Raw genomic sequence first — 16,773 nt, 5'->3', positions numbered from 1 at the left:
CTATTGTATTTTAATCTACAAAATTGAAACGTATGTCTTATTGTTTGCAGTTATAGGAATTTATTGTCTGTTTTTAATGGGCTGCTTCTGAGGCACTAATTACCCTTTAATTACTTTCTTGCCTGTCACAGGGGAGTCAAAGTAGTAGTGTGTTCACGATGTAGAATGGCTCCTTGCCGTGGTACATATAGTGACTGGCTCTGTCATTTCCATTCATACCTCGTTTTCATTATATACAGCTTTTTTCACAAGCAGTATACAAATCCTGACTAGAGCTTTTTTTCCTGCTTCCGGGAGTGTTTATATTAGCTTTGCAATTTCCCTACCTTGCTAACTTTGGTTGAATAGAAGTTTTATTTGAAACCACTCCCGTTAACTAGCTTAAGGCCCCTCTCCCTTGGGGCCAAATGTTGGTCTTATGTAAAATTGAACATTTTATTAAAATTATCAAGTGTATCTTTATAATGTTGAAGACATAAATTAGGTATCATCTAGTTGCCTAAGGAAACAAAATTTTGGTCATATTTGTGGGTTGCTGGAATTTTTGGCAGCCTTCATTTTTTCCTTCATTTTATTATGAAAAATTTTAAACATACAGAAAAGTTGAAAGAATTATACAGTGAATATTTGTATACCTATTACCTAGATTCTATAATTAACAGTTTTTTTTTTTTTTTTGAGACAGACTCTCACTCTGGGTAGAGTGCATTGATGTCATCGTAGCTCACTGCAACCTCAAACTTCTGGGCTCAAGAGATCCTCTTGCCTCAGCCTCCCGAGTAGCTGGGACTACAGGTGCACGCCACAGTGATCGGCTAATTTTTCTATTTTTAGTAGAGACAGGGTCTCACTCTTGTTCAGGCTGGTTTCAAACTCCTGAGCTCAAGCAATTCTCTTGCCTTGGCCTTCCAGAGTGCTGGGATTACAGGCATAAGCCACCACACCAAGCCCTATCATTAACACTTTGCTATATTTGCTTAATCATATATCCGTTGATTTTTTTTTTTTTTTTGATAATGTATTTAAGCTACTACCTTTCTTTCTTTCTTTTTCTTTTTCTTTTTTTTTTTTTTTGAGACAGAGTCTCACTCTGTTGCCCGGGCTAGAGTGCTGTGGTGTCAGCCTAGCTCATAGCAACCTCAAACTCCTGGGCTTAAGCAATCCTTCTGCCTCAGCCTCCCGAGTAGCTGGGACTATAGGCATGTGCCACCATGCCCGGCTAATTTTTTTTTATATATATATATATATTTTAGCTGCCCAGATAATTTCTTTCTATTTTTAGTAGAGACGGGGGTCTCACTCTTGCTCAGGCTGGTCTCGAACTCCTGACCTCGAGCGAGCCTCCTGCCTCGGCCTCCCAGAGTGCTAGGATTACAGGCGTGAGCCACCGCACCCGGCCGCTACTACCTTTCTTTAAGGAGGAAGCGTAGATTTGTAGGTCCTGCTGGGCAGTAGGTACTTTTTTGTGTGATATGGGACTTAGCAGTTTTCTGATGCAGTGGTTTTGTGAAGGTGGCTATTTTGTGAACCCTATTGTCATTGGTTGAGAGGTTAGTTATTTATTTTGACATGAATTCCAACTAGATTATGTCACAAAGACAGAAGAAAGGCAAGGGAAATTAGTGGTAGAAAGAATTTATATCATCAGTGAGGCCAAAATACTACCAACCTATTTGCTCAATTGTTATAAATATTATAACACAAATAGCTATCATTTATTGAGTTGTTACCATGTTCTAGAACTTTATCTCATTTTAGTTCTCACAACAATTCCATTAGCTGTAGGTATTATTGGCCCTATTTTATGGATTAGAAAATTGAGGCTTAGATTGAGTAATTTATATAAGGTCTCATCTGTTAAATGGCACAGTTGGTATTCAAACCCAAGTCTGTTTGACTCCCAAACTCGTGCTTTGAACTTGAAGTCTGTACTGCTGAAAGTTTTCCTTTTATTGCAGAATTTGTATTTTGCATTTATTTATGTCTTCAGAATTGTACAAACTGTTGAGGCACACCTCATTTGAGCCTGATATAGTGGCATTCTTGTGGAAAAGAATATATCATATAAACATTTTTATGGTAAACATTGAGCCTGGTATAGTAGCATTCTTGTGGAAAAGAGTATATCATGTAAACCTTTTTATGGTAAACATTTTTATTACTGTGGAGACCTCTTGATTCTTGAGGAAGGAGGGCCCTTTTTCAAATCAGACATCCTGAGGTTTTTACTGACCTCATTTCATTCTCTGAAAAATGAAGGAATTTCCCGCTTTGTATTAAGTTGTGGAATGTATAGCATTCCTTCTATAGTTGAACTAGATAAATAATAGCACGTATGTTTAGGATATGACACTGTAAGTTTTTTCCTCTGTTTTTAAAAGAGGTTTTTGGGATGATAGCCAATTTGAAACTCAGTCTTAGTAATAAGGTAGTAAAACCTAAGCAGGTTTCCTTGCTCCCTGGCTACTCTTGGTGTAAGCCTCACTCAAGTTTTTCTGGCGATTTTCATGGCTTATTTTTGAGAGTGACACAAGGAGCAGTGTATTGTGATTTGAAAACTAAATGGGTGGAGGTGTGTATTGAAAGCAATAGTTCTGAAAATTTTTGGAGATTACATATTCCTTTTTGAAGCTGATCAAAGTTAGGGAAACTCTCTGCAGGAAAAAAATTCATAATATGCACACAAATACAATTTTACATACAAATTTTCTAGGTTCACTGACTCCCAAGCCTATCAACAGAGTACCCCAGATTAAAAATCCTTTAAAGGAAAAAAATTAGGGAACTGAAAAGTAAGATTTCAGCATCGGTTTTTAAACTGTTTTCACAAATGCACATCGCATAAGATGGATTGCATCAATAAAAAATCTTATTTTAGTATCTAAGATACTTTGTTCAGTCTCTAAGGTGTTAGTTTTTTAACTGTGTTAAAGAAAAAATTAACATGGGTATTCATGAGTAAGCTAAGGTTCTAGGGATAGATGAAATTCTCTGATGATTCCTAAACTTCGCTTTTTCAATTTGTTTCTTCTATCATCAAAACATTTTCTCAGAACTAGTAAGGACTGGCTCATGCCTGTAATCCTAGCTACTCGGGAGGCTGAAATGGGAGGATCTCTTGAGGTGGCCAGGAGTTTGAGACCAACCTGGGCAATACAGTAAGACCCCATGCCCCCAATCTCAAAAAAAAAAAAAAAAACCCTCAAAAAACTACAGAGGCCAAATAATTAAATGAAATCCTTTGCCAATTCCTAACTTTAGATTTCTATTTCTTCTTTAACCAAAATCTCTATATACATTATACTTCTTTCCTTCTTCAAACTTTTTTTTTTTTTTTGAGTCGGAGTCTCGCTCTGTTGCCCAGACTAGAATACTGTGGCGTCAGCCTAGCTCACAGCAACCTCAAACTCCTGAGCTCAAGGGATCCTCCTGCCTCACTGAGTAGCTGGTACTACAGGCATGCACCACCATGCCCAGCTAATTTTTTCTATTTAAGTTGCCTGGCTAATTTCTTTCTAATTTTAGCAGAGATGGGATCTCACTTTTGCTGAGGCTGGTCTCAAACTCCTGACCTCAGGCGATCCTCCTGCCTTGGCTTTCTTGAGTGCGGGATTACAGGCATGAGCCACCACACCCAGCCCTTTTTAAACTTTTTGAAGCAAGTATTCAGGTATCGTTCCAGGCAAGTTACATGTTATTTTACATTAATCCTCACAGGAACTCTGTTAGGGACTTACAGATTTTACAGATGTGAAAAGCAAGGCTAAGAAAGGTTCAATAACTCCATCAAGACCAATTCTGGTACTAGCGGACAGGACTAGGCTCTTTGAACTCAAGTAACTCTGGCTCCAAAGCCCATTTTCTTTCCATTTTACCATCCTGCTGTCTGATCAGAGTTGACCATGTTTTTTGATCCGGAGTCTGACTGATCTGAGTAAAAAGTCCAAATTTCCATCAGTGGAAAGTGCTCTTTATTTTCTTTTATAGCTACCTTATTTATTGTAAAATTACTGATTTTTTTTTTTTGTTGTATGTTAGACTTTTAAGTTGTGAAATGTCAAGAGTGCTGAATTTACTGGCTAGATTGTTAAACCCTAAAAACCCTACGTAAGGATGGAGACTAGCTGAGTGATCTCCTGCCTATTTTGTTTATATAAATGGATGTTTCTGACAGAGACAATTTCAGTGACTGAAAAGTTTATGGAAGGCTTGTTACTAAACTTAGCATCATTTTCAGGAAGGAAAAATCCTGATGGTTTGGAACAAGACTGAAAAAGAAATTAACTCTAAAGGGTAGATGAGCTTTAAATATTAAATGAATTGGAGGCCAGGTGTGTATTTCCTTCTCTTGGGATAGCCATGGGAGGTAAACTCCAGGACAGCTGCCCAGTGGTTTTTGCTGAACCGGCAGGCTGGGTCAGCATTCTGGGAAGGTAGTTTGGTTTGCTGAGTGAGTTTTGTGAGACTCAGCATCTTTCTTGACAAAATTATTGTTCTTCTAAACCTTGTGCCTTTCCTTATTTCAGCCTTTGATACACATTGAAACAGGAAGGAAAATGAATAGGTTGATTTTACTATATAAACTTAGGTTTATATTTTTTAGGTCCGACTGATTACACAGGGCTTTAAGTGAGGCAGCACAGAGCAAGAAAAAAGTAGATAGAATCCTGAGAGGTTAATTGAAGTGATTGGGGAAAACAAAGGACGTTAGGTCAGATCATGAGATTTTAGAGAGGTAATTACCTTGCCTTTTAAAAAACCAAGTAATAGAGGAAACTAGTGCATATGAAGAGTAATACTGTTTAATTCCCAAAGTAATGAAACTTGGTATAAAGGGAAATTAAGTTGACTAATTTGAGGATATGGGGAGAAATTGGATATAAATGTAAAGGAATTATCTTGAGTCACAAATTTTTTTGAGTCTCTATTTGCAAATTAAGGGAATGCATTTTGTACAGTTTCTTTTAACAGAATTCCCATGAAGTTTAAAAAGGACAAAGAGTACAGTTCAAGTGGCAGGACTGTCAAAAGCCACTTTGATTGTTTTGTATACATGCTTGGTTAGGTGAGGAAATTGGACTGTTTAGCTTAAAAAGCGTTGTTTCCTCCTCAGTTTTACCCTTTTTCCCATGTGCTTTCCTGAAGCTATGTGTGGGATTCTAGTATAGAGGAAGGGTAGGTCCTCTCACCTGTTTCCATTTTTCCCCCTGCCGTAAGTTCACAAACAGTTTTTCACATTAGGATCTGTGAAAACATAAACAACTTTTCTGGAACCAAATGAATCTTTTGACTTTATGGTTCATGGTGTGTGACACCGGAGTGGGGGCCGGAGGGTGGAGATGCAAGGTGTTTGGACCCTTCTGGTTTATGGGATTGTCTTTTTCCCTTTTTCCCCTCAGGAACGGCGTGAATGTTGAGGGGGCGACACACAAGCAGGTGGTGGACCTGATCCGAGCAGGCGAGAAGGAATTGATCTTGACAGTGTTGTCTGTACCTCCTCATGAGGCAGATAACCTAGATCCCAGTGACGACTCGTTGGGACAATCATTTTATGATTACACAGAAAAGCAAGCAGTGCCCATATCGGTCCCCACATACAAACATGTGGAGCAGAATGGTGAGAAGTTTGTGGTGAGTGTCAGCCCAACTCGATCCTCAAGCATCTAGCTTTGTTTCCCTCAGTCTTATTATTATGAAAATATAGCAGTAGAATAAAAGACGACAACCTATGTCAGTTTGTCTACCAGGAGAATGGGTTCACACGTAAATAAAAGACAATGACCCTGATTTATTACAGGGGATGAACTACAATGATAAAGAAGAGTCCTATTTCTGCTTAAATATAATTCCATTTTATTTTCAGGCAGTTTCAAATTTGCATTCCGGTCTGTTGTAAACATGTGAGTTTTTGTTTGTTTAGTTTCTTTTTTGTTTGTTCTTTTATTGATTGCCATATCTCTTTGCTAGTAGCAATCTCTCATTTACTGTTGATTCTGTGGTGCTGTAGAGCAATATTAATTTAAAAATAATTTGGGTAATACAAATTATATCTTCCAGAATAATTTGGATAAATAACACAGAGGTTCATCCGTCCCAGAACCTGTGTCCCTACACTCCTTTCCACATCTTGTTCCTTTTCATTTTCTTTGGAAATATCTGTGTGATTAACTCTTGGTTTTTCTCAAGGTCCTAATTATACTCTGAATGCAATTCCAATGAGCTATTTCATCCATTTCCAATCTATTGATGTTGTAGATATACAGGAAAGCCCTTCTTGAATTCCAAGAGATTCACATGCCAGCCCCTTCTCTGAATGCCTTTGTTTGTTCTTCAAAACCTAATTGCCACTGATAGCCCAATCTACTTAATTTTTCTCTTGGTTGCAGTATGCTTTATTTGCCTTTAATTATTTTGGGAGTGTTGATATAATGACAAATGTTTGTTATTCTTAGTAGAAAATGTAGTGGGTTTTGTTAGACGTTGGTAATCAGACTACAGGTGTTTAAAACCGACCTGCTGACTAAAGTTGCAGTCTCTCAAACTGGGATTTGTCACCTGCATATGAATGAACTACTAAACATTTATGATAAATTCTTTTTAGTGAGGAGATGAGAAAAGCAAGAAAGTTGGAAAAGTTGCAGAGGATCAAATAGTATTTGCGACTGCATCTGTAATTTAGCTGGAGATGATAGCACATGGGCTTTGCATCAGCATGGCCTCTGTAGTCTCAGAACTACGCACACAATTTAGAGTTTTATGCTTCAAAAGTGCTAACTTTGAATCATAAGGCATGTAAGAAGTTGAAATCAAGGTCAGGTTCTCAAAGTAGAGCAGATGGGATGTTGAAACCTTTTGGGAATTATCTAAAACCTTGGGTACTTGAGAAAAGGAATGAAACTACTAATTGTCCTTTTTAAAAAAATCAACTTTATTGAGTATAATTTACCTACATCAACATTCACCCACATTAAGTGTCCACTTTTATGAGTTTTAACAAATGTTCATAGTCTTATCACCACCACCACCACCACAATGAAGATATAGAACATTTTCATCACCCCCCCAAAAGTTCCTTCATGTCCCTTTGCAGTCAGTCCTCTTTCCCTACCACTGCCCTTGTCAACCACCGATCAGCTTTCTGTCACCATGTTTTGCCTTTTCTGGAATGTCAAATAAATGAAATCATACAGTATGTACTCTTGTGTCTGGCTTTGTTCAGTTAGTCCTTTTAAGATTGGTACACATTGTTGCATATACCAATAATTTGTTTCTTTTTATTGCTGAGTAGTAGTTCATTGTATAGATTTACTGCAGTTTGTTTATTTATTCATTGTTGATGCACATTTGGGTTGTTTCCACCTTGGGGCTGTTATGACTAAAGCTGCCATGAGATAATATTAATGTACAGGTCTTTATGTAGACCTATGTTTTCGTTTCTCTTGAGTACATACCAAGAAGTAGAATTGCAGGGTCTTATGGTAAGTGTAAATTTAGTCATATAAGAAACTGCTAAACTATTTTCCAAAGTGCTATACCATTTTTGCATTCTCATCTGCAGTGGAGAGTTCCAATGGCTCCAAAACTCTTGAACGCTTGGTATTTTCAGTCTTTGTAATTCTAGTCATTCTTGTGGGTATAGTGGTATTTCGTTCTGGTTTTAATTTGCATTTACCTGATGACTTGCGATGATGAGCTGATTTTTGTGTGGTTAGTGGCCATTCATGTATCTTGATTGGTGAAGCATCTGTTCAACTCTTCTGCCCATTTAAAAAATTGGGTTGTTTGTCCTATTATTTTGTTGTAAGGGTTCTTTATATATTTTTTACATAAGTCCTTTATCAGATAGATGTTTTATAAATACTTCTCCCAGTTTGTGGCTTGCCTTTTCTTTTTTAAAAGTATCTTTCAAAGAACAGAAGTTTTAAAGTTCAGTTTATCAGTTTTTAAATTTATGGATAATGCTTTTTTATGTTCTAAGAAATCTACCTAACTCAAGGACACAAATCTTTTATGTTTTCTTATAGAAGTTTTATAGTTTTAGCTCTTTTTTGTAATAACTTTACTAAGGTATGATTTATATACCACAAATTCACCCCTATAAAATGTACAATTTAGTTGTCTTTAGTGTGTTCACAGAATTCTACACTCATCACCACAATCAATTTTAGAACATTTTCATACCTCCAAAATAACCCAGTAGTACGCAGCAGCCATCATCCCCCAAATCTCCCATCCCCTCCAGCCCTAGGCAACCGCTACTCTCCTGTCTATCTTATATTTGCCTATTCTGGACGTTTCATATAAATGGAATCGTATTTTGTGACTGGCTTCTTTCAGTTAGCACAATATTTTCAAGGCTTGTCCATGTTGTAGTGTGCATCAATACATCATTTTTATTGGCAAATGACATTCCATTGTATGGATATGCCACTTTTTATTTATTCATCTTCAGTTGATATTTGAGTTATTTCCACTTTTTGGCTATTATGAATAAAGCTGTTATGAACATTTGTGTACATGTTTTTGTGTAAATATATGTTTTTATTTTTCTTGAGTATATACCTAGGAATGGAATTGCTGGGTTATATGATAATTCTTTATGTTTAACCTTTTGAGGAACTGCCAAACTGCTTTCTAAAGTGACTGTACCATAGTTTTCACTGTTCATGGTTTAGGTCTGTGATCCATTTCGAGTTTTTTTTTTTTTTTTAATTGTATGATAGAAGGGTCAAGGGTTTTTGTTTGTTTGTTTTTCCTATTGATATCCAGTTGTTTCGGCAGCTGCTGTTGAAGAGAATAGTCTTTCCCCTTTGAAATACCATGGCATTGCTGAAAATCAATTGACCATATAAGTGTGGTTCTATTTCTCAACTTTTTATTTGGTTCCATTGATTACATGTCTGAACATTTCAACATTTATGTCATTTTGGGGTTGGCTTTTGTTAAGTGTCTTTTCCCTTGAGAGTGGGTCATATCCTCCTGGTAGTAATTTTGGACTGTATCTTGGATATTATGAACATTACATTTTATAGACTCTGGGTCCTGTAATGTTCCTCTGAGTAGTATTGATGTTTTTGTTTTACCTGACAATAAGATGTAAGCTGTGTCACCTTCTGTGGGTTGTACTTCAAGTCTCAGTTCAGTCCTTTCAGCCTTTGCAGTGGTACTTTGAGTCTGTATACGTTGTTCAAGGAGGGATTGGTCTGAGAAACATGTGGTATTCATTGACAGAATTAAGAGATCCCCTTCTCCGGCTCTCTCTTGTTTAGGATTCTCCACTTACTCTGGTGGCAACCATGGTTGCCTAAAATCCTTTCCCTATATCTTTGAGTGAGAAAGATGTCAGGGTTTCTACTGGAGTTTTAGTTGCTTAAGTTGTGCTTCTTTGTGACTGATGCCTACCAGCAGTGCAAAGCCCCCTAAAAGCAGGAATCCCTCATCCCACCCTGTGTAGATCATTGTTCCATGTTTTGTTTACCCCACAATCTGCCCGCTTTTAGTGTATTGTTCAGAATCCTCAGGTAATTGGGGGTTTTTTTGTTTGTTTGGGGTTTTTTTTTTTTTTTTTTTTGCATTTTGTCTAGAATTTGTAGTTGTTATTAGTGGGAGGGTTGATCTACAGGGAGTTTATGTAACAATACCTGAAGTAGAATCTTCAGTTCTATCAGGTTTTTCTTTATGTATGATGAAGCTGTTATGTCTTCTTGATGAATTAACCCCTTTAACATTATGAAATATCTCTCTTTATCCCTGGTGATAATCTTTGTTCTGACGTCTTTCTCTGCTATTAACATATAGCTACTAATAGGCACTTCAGCTTTCTTTTGGTTATTGTTTTCGATGTATATCTTTTACATCCTTTTACTTTTAACCTATTTATATTTTTGTAATTAAAGTGGGTTTCTTATAGATACCTTATAGTTGGGTCTTGCTTTTTTATCTAGTCTGGCAGTCTCTTTTATTTGGAATGTGTAGGCTGTTACCTTTAGTATAATTATTGATATAATTAGGTTAAATCTTATCTTCTTTTTCTTTGTTGTCTGTGTCTCATCTGCTCTTCATTCCTTTTTTCCTCCTTTCCTGCTCTTTTTTGGATTAATAGAGTATTTATAAATGATTTCATTTTATCTCCACTATTGCTTTATTAGATATAATTTGTGGTTTTATTTTCTTAGTAGTTGCTCTAGGTTTACATCTTTAGTATAAATTCAATTTATAAGCATATATCTTTAAATTATATATTACTTCATTTATAGTATAAGACTCTTACAAGAGTGTATTTTATTTCCACCTCCATCGTTTGTGTTATTGTTGTCATACATTTACTTCTGTGTGTGTTATAAGCTTCATGATACATACATTATTATCTTTGTTTCAAATAATTACCTTTTTTTTTGAGACAGTGTCTTGCTGTGTTGTCCTGGCTAGGGTGCAGTGGCATTATCATAGCTCATAGCAACCTCAAATTCCTAGGCTCAAGTAATCCTCCTGCCTCAGCCCCTGGTAGCTGGGACTATAGGAATTTACCACCACACCTGGCTAATTTTTGTATTTTTTGTAGAAATGGGGTTTCGTTCTTGCCCATGCTGGTCTTGAACTCCTGGTCTCAAGCAATCCTCCCACCTTGGCCTCCCAAAGTGCTAGGATTACAGGCTTGGGCCACTGTGCCTGGCCCAAACAATTACCTTTTAAAGAGATTCAAAATGAGAAAAGAGTTCTTTTATATCCAACCACATATTTACCATTTCTGATATACTTTATTGCTTTGTGTAAATACAATTTCCATCATATTCCCTCTGCCTGAACAACTTGCATTAATATCTTTTGTAGTGCAGGTCTGTTGGAATTGAATTCTCTTGGCTTTTGTTGGTTTGGAAAAGTCTTCATTTCACCTTCATGTTTGAAAAAATATTTTTGTCGGGCATAGAATTCTGGGTTGATAGTTTTTTTCTTTCAGTAGTTAAAAAATGTCACTCTAGTCTTCTGGTTTGCATAATTTCTTATGAAAATCCAGCTTGTTTTAATTTTTGGTCTTCTCTATGTAATATTTTAACCCCTTCTGGCTATCTTCAAAGTTTGCTGTTTATCTTCGGTTTTCAAAGTTTGATTTTTATATGTCTAGATGGGTGTTTCTTGGCATTTATTCTACTTGAAGACTCTGTAATTTGATATCTTTTATGATTTTTGGAAAATTCTCAGCCAGTATGTCTTTAGATATTTCTTCAGCCCTGTTTTTTCTCTCTTGTCTTTCTGAGATTCCAATTACCTGTATATTAGACTGTTTGATATTGTCCTAGAGCTTTTGGATGCTCTATTCTGTTTTAGTTCTTCTTTTTCTCTTGTTCCCATTTAGATCATTTTTACTGACCTATCTTTAAGTTTGCTGATTCTTTCCTCAGCTGTGTCCAGTCTACTGATGAGATTCTTGGAGGAATTCTTCATCTCTGATAGCATGCCTTTTATTCTATCATTTCCATTTGATATTTGTGTATAGTTTTCATATCTGCTGAAATCCCTGTTCATACATGTATTCTACCTTTTCCTTTTTCATTAGATCTTGTAGTGTATTAATCACAGTTATTCTAAAGTCCCTGTCTAATAGTTTAAACTTCTGAGTCTCACCTCTGAAATTGCTTTATCTTTTGACAGAAGTATTGGTGTTTTTTTTTTCTTTTCATTTTTTTCTGGTAATAATTAACTGAATGCCAACCATCATGTGTAGAACAGTAGAGATGACTAAAGTAAATAGTATTTGAACCTGGAAATGGGCAAGCCTCTTCTGTTAGACAATTGAGTCAGTTAAGCTGGGTTTGTGTTTTCTTGTGGCTACCATTACTTTTATTGTGCCATAGGCTTCAAGTTCCTGTAGCAGTTGGCTGCTGTTACCTTGTGCTTAGAGTGGGGCCTGGGCTTCTGGAGGGTTTTTTTTAGTATTTCTGTCCCAAAGCTTTCAGTCACCCCTGCATACCTGCACCACAGACAGGTTCTCTCTCCACACACTTGCCCCTCTGCCACTGAAAGACTCTTCTTACTTTTTATTTGCACTAGCCTCTTTTGGTAGAGGTGGATGTTGTGTGTTCCAGCCTTAGCCGTAGGCAAAGTCTGTGTCCTTGTGTCTTAGTTATTTTGCCCTTCCTTCTTTTCTCAGACAAACTCTGCTTAGTATCTGTGGTTAGTCTTGGGAAAGAGTTTCCTGTCCCCACTCCAGCTATAGCAGACCTCTGCTTGGTATGAGTGTGCAAATCTGGACCTAAGATGGTTTCCTGCCTCTCGCCAGGAGTTTTGCTGCCTGTCTTAGTCTCCTTTCTACTGCTGTAACAGAATAACAGATTGGATAATTTATGGAGAAAAGCGATTTATTTGGCTTATGGTTCTGGAGGCTGGGAAGTCTACTATAAAGGGGCCACATTTGATAAGGGCCTCCTTCCTGTATCATAACATGGAGGAAGGCATCACATGGTGAAGTACCTATGAGACAGAGAAAAGGGAGGGCCTAACTCCTGAGATAACTAACTTATTGTCTCCATAACTGCATTAACCCTTTCATGTGGGCTTTACCCTCATTACCTAATTACCTCTTAAAGTTCCTCTTAATACCCTCCCAATGACAAATAAATTTCAACTTAAGTTTTGGAGGGGCCATTCAAACCATAGCACTGCCCATCCCCTAATAGCCTAAAGCTTTTGCTTAGAAGAGAAGGGTATGGGAGAGTGGTTGGGCATTGTGTCTGTCCCTTAGCAATGGCTAATCACCTCCCATAGGCCTGGGCCACCAAGGGAGACTATCTCAAGTCTCCTGCCCTGCCCCCAGTCTTTCTTCTGAATACAGTAGAGGCCCACGGGAAAGATTTGCAAGTTAGTGGGAAGTCTCCTGGTGTCTGGGGTGGAAGTGCTCTTTATTTCTTTTTTCCGTCTTTCTTTATTTTTTTTGAGACACAGTCTCACTCTGTCACTCTGGCTAGAGTGCAGTGGCATCATCATAGCTCACTGCAGCCTCAAACCCCTGAGCTCAAGCCATCCTCCTGCCTCAGCCTCCCGAGTAGCTGGGACTACAGGCATGGGCTACCAGGCCTGGCAAATTTTCCTATTTTTTGTAAAGACGGGGTCTCACTCTTGCTCTGGCTACTCTCAAACTCCTGTCCTCAAGCAATCCTCCTGCCTTGGCCTCCCAGAGTGCTAGGATTATAGGGGTGACACACCAAGCCTGGCCCAGCTTCCTAAATCCTAAACAGAAGCAGAAGCAGCCTATGATAGCTGCTTAATGTCCTTGTCTACTAACTCTTTTGTCTTTGTCATTTCTGAGTCTGTTTCTACTGGCTGATTTTTCTCCTGGTCATAGGTTAAATGTTTATGCTTCTTTATATGTCTAGTAATTTTTGATTGGGCATTGTGCCTTGTGAATTTAATGCTATTGGGTGCTAGATTTTGTTATATTCTTTTAAAGAGTGTTGGATTTTTTTTTTTTTTCCGGCATGCAGTTAAGTTACAGTTTATTTTAATCCTTTGGGGTTTGCTTTTAAGCTCTTTTAGGGTGGTTTAGAGTAGCTGTCACTCTAGAAAAATTTAGCCCCGCTCCTAAAGCGTGGCCTTTTTGAGTTCCCTTCTGAATTCCACATAGATTCAGGGAGGTCTCTTTATTCTGGCTGGAGGGAAGTTGAATGATGAGTCCATATCCTGTGTGAAGTCTGGGAATTGTTTATTTACAGCTCGCCCTTGGTTATAGTTCTTTCCTCAGATTCAGCTAAAATTCAAGGGGACTCAACAACAGACTTCTGGACCTCAACACAGACTTCTGGACCTATGTCTCTCTTTAGCTCCCTTTTGTGTGCTCAGCCCTGCAAGTTCTAGCTGCTCTGGCTTCTCTGAACTATAGTTTCTGTCTGTTCAACTCCCGGGAACTCTGTTTGGGTGCCCCTCCCTGAGCTGCAGTTTACGAGTTATCTCTAGGCAGAAAGCCAGGCTTATGGTAGGGCTCATCTTGTTTGTTTCCCTTACTCAGGGATCACAGCTCTTAGCTGCCTGTTGGCCAATGTCTGAAAATAGTTGTGTCCTATATTGTGTCCAGTTTTCTAGTTGTTTATAGTGGGAAGTTAATTACGGACCACTTGGAAGTCCCCATATTGTCCTGTAAAAGCAGAATATTTTTGTTTAGGGAGAATTCAATTACAAGTTGATTTTTAAATATTCTTGGTTTTAAAAGAAATGCCAATGGAACTCTACTTCGTATTATATAGAAAAATCAATTCCAGATGGATTAAGGACTTAAATGACAAAAAAAAAAAAAAAAAAATTAAAAGCTCTTAGTAGAAAATATTGGTGAATAGCTTTTAGAGCTTGGTAATAGAAAAAAGTTTCTTAAGATGCAAAAAGGCCAGGTATGGTGGCTCATGCCTGTAATCCTAGTACTCTGGGAGGCTGAGGCGGGAGGGTTGCTTAAGACGAGCCTGAGCAAGAGTGAGACCCTGTCTCTACTAAAAATAGAAAAAATTAGCCAGGCATGGTGCTATGCACCTGGAGTCCTAGCTACTGGAGAGGATGGCTTGAGCCCAGGAGTTTGAGGTTGCAGTGAGCAGTGATGACGCCACTGCACTCTAGCCTGGGGTGACAGTTAGACTCTGTCTCAGAAAAAAAGACAAAAAGTGTTGGTTATAAAAAGATTGATAAATTGGACTTTTTTTAAATTAAAACTTTTTAAAATTTAGAAGACTTTTAAATAAAGTGAAAAGACCAGTGAGAAACTGGGAGAAGATATTCACAATACACAAATGAAAAAGATTGTCAAGAACATATAAAGATTCTTGACCATCTTCAAAGGAAAAAAAAAGAACATATAAAGAATGCTACAAATCAATGAGAAAGCACAAAAACTCAACATAAGGGCAGGCAAAACACATGAATAGGTATTTTTCAAAAAAAGACTCACATGGCCAATAAATATATAAAGATATATTAAACATCATTAGTAATTAGGGAAATATAAATTAGGACCACAGTAAGAAAACTTTTCAGACCCATTCTGTTGGCAAAAATTAAGAGGATCTTTTTATATATTGCTGACAAGAGAATAAATTAGTGTAACCACATTAGCTTACATTTTGGCATTATCTCCTGAGGTTGAATATGCACATGTCTTATAACCCTGCAGTTCCACTCTTAGGTATATACTCAGAAGAATCTCTTTTCCTTGTACAACAGGTGGCATGTATACAAATGTTGCTAGCAGCACTGTTCACAGTAGCTAAAACCCAGAAACAACCCAAATGCCTATCAGTGGGAGAACAGATTAAAAACAAACAACTGTGATATAGTCACACGACCAAGTGCCATATGCAACAGAATAAACCACAAAGATATATAATGTTGTGGATGAGACTGAGTGAAAAAGGTCTAAAAAGTCTCATCCAGCATGATACCCCATTTTTATAAAAACTAAAATATCCTTAAAAATTAAAATAAAAATTTAAGGATTATATATAAATGCAAAAATATATAACAAGATGAAAGCAAAGGAATGATAAACATAGTTGGATATGATAACTTTTGGGGGTCAGGGCAGCAGAGAGATGGCATGGAGAAGGCAGAGACTATATGGTTTGAATTAAGTTATTATCAAGGTCTTGGCTTTTATTTTGCTTTTTACCATATCTGTTTGCTAACAAAAATGCTATTGCTTAAATCATTTTTAGTTCTTTTCTTTGGAATTAACTTTAGAACCAGTTTGGGCCACACACAAATTGTCAGTCACATTGCTTTATGATCAACCCTAGGTTTTCATCTCCATCCAAATTTGTTTGTTTGATCATTCACTGTATTCACCACATTGTCTTCAAGTGACTTTTTTGTTTGTTTGTTTGTTTTTTTTTTTTTGAGACAGAGTCTCGCTCTTTTGCCTGGGCTAGAGTGCCGTGGCTTCAGCCTAGCTCACAGCAACCTCAGACTCCTGGGCTTAAGCAATCCTTCTGCCTCAGCCTCCCAAGTAGCTAGGACTACAGGCAGGCGCCACCATGCCCAGCTAATTTTTTTTTAATATATATATTTTTAGCTGTCCAAATCATTTCTTTCTATTTTTAGTAGAGACGGGGCGGGGGGGGGGTGTCTCACTCTTGCTCAGGCTGGTCTCCAACTCCTGACATTGAGCGATCCTCCCGCCTCGGCCTCCCAGAGTGCTAGGATTACGGGCGTGAGCCACCGCGCCCAGCCTTCAAGTCACTTTTAACTTTCAGAAAATAAAATCTATCCTTAAAAACTGATAATTGCTGCAAAGTCTAAGTAGTTGGTAAAAAAAACCCCAAAAACTGATAATTGCCTTTGAAGATATTTAAAAGTGTATTAGAGATCATTTTAATAGCAACAACAAGATCATGCCCCTCTTAAAGGGTAGCCCTTTTTTGTGCATATTACTTTTGGTGTGTTTGTTGAAAGTACATCTTAATTTTAAAGTGCCCTCGAAACATAGTCTCTGTTAAGTGCCTAGCAAAAAACACCTAACCAATATCAGTCTAAGCCTGACTTTAGATGATTCTGTGATCTAATTTGTAGTAAGTAGGCTTTTCTTTGTTCTCCCTTACCAGGTATACAATGTTTACATGGCAGGGAGGCAGCTATGTTCTAAGCGGTACCGGGAGTTCGCTATCCTACACCAGAACCTGAAGAGAGAGTTTGCCAACTTTACATTTCCCCGTCTTCCAGGAAAGTGGCCCTTCTCATTATCAGAACAACAATTAGATACCCGACGTCGGGGTTTGGAAGAATATCTAGAAAAAGGTAAGCCAA

At 37.6% G+C, this 16,773-nt stretch overlaps 1 protein-coding gene across 3 annotated transcripts in view; it reads left to right on the top strand.

Annotated features, from left to right (window-relative positions):
• The window catches only part of SNX27 (sorting nexin 27), a 68,413-nt gene that overhangs the window by 16,956 nt on the left and 34,684 nt on the right, over positions 1–16,773 (top strand). For all 3 annotated transcript variants that reach the window (XM_069480586.1, XM_069480584.1, XM_069480585.1), the window contains exons 2-3: positions 5,400–5,631; positions 16,572–16,764. In XM_069480586.1, the coding sequence (XP_069336687.1) occupies positions 5,400–5,631; positions 16,572–16,764 (425 nt within the window). The remainder of the gene's footprint in view (positions 1–5,399; positions 5,632–16,571; positions 16,765–16,773) is intronic.

The sequence above is a fragment of the Eulemur rufifrons genome, chromosome 8, assembly GCF_041146395.1.
Source record: "Eulemur rufifrons isolate Redbay chromosome 8, OSU_ERuf_1, whole genome shotgun sequence".
NCBI classification, from domain to species: domain Eukaryota; kingdom Metazoa; phylum Chordata; class Mammalia; order Primates; family Lemuridae; genus Eulemur; species Eulemur rufifrons.
Note: the sequence above shows the minus strand (reverse complement) of the source record. Positions and strands in the feature narration are given on the sequence as shown.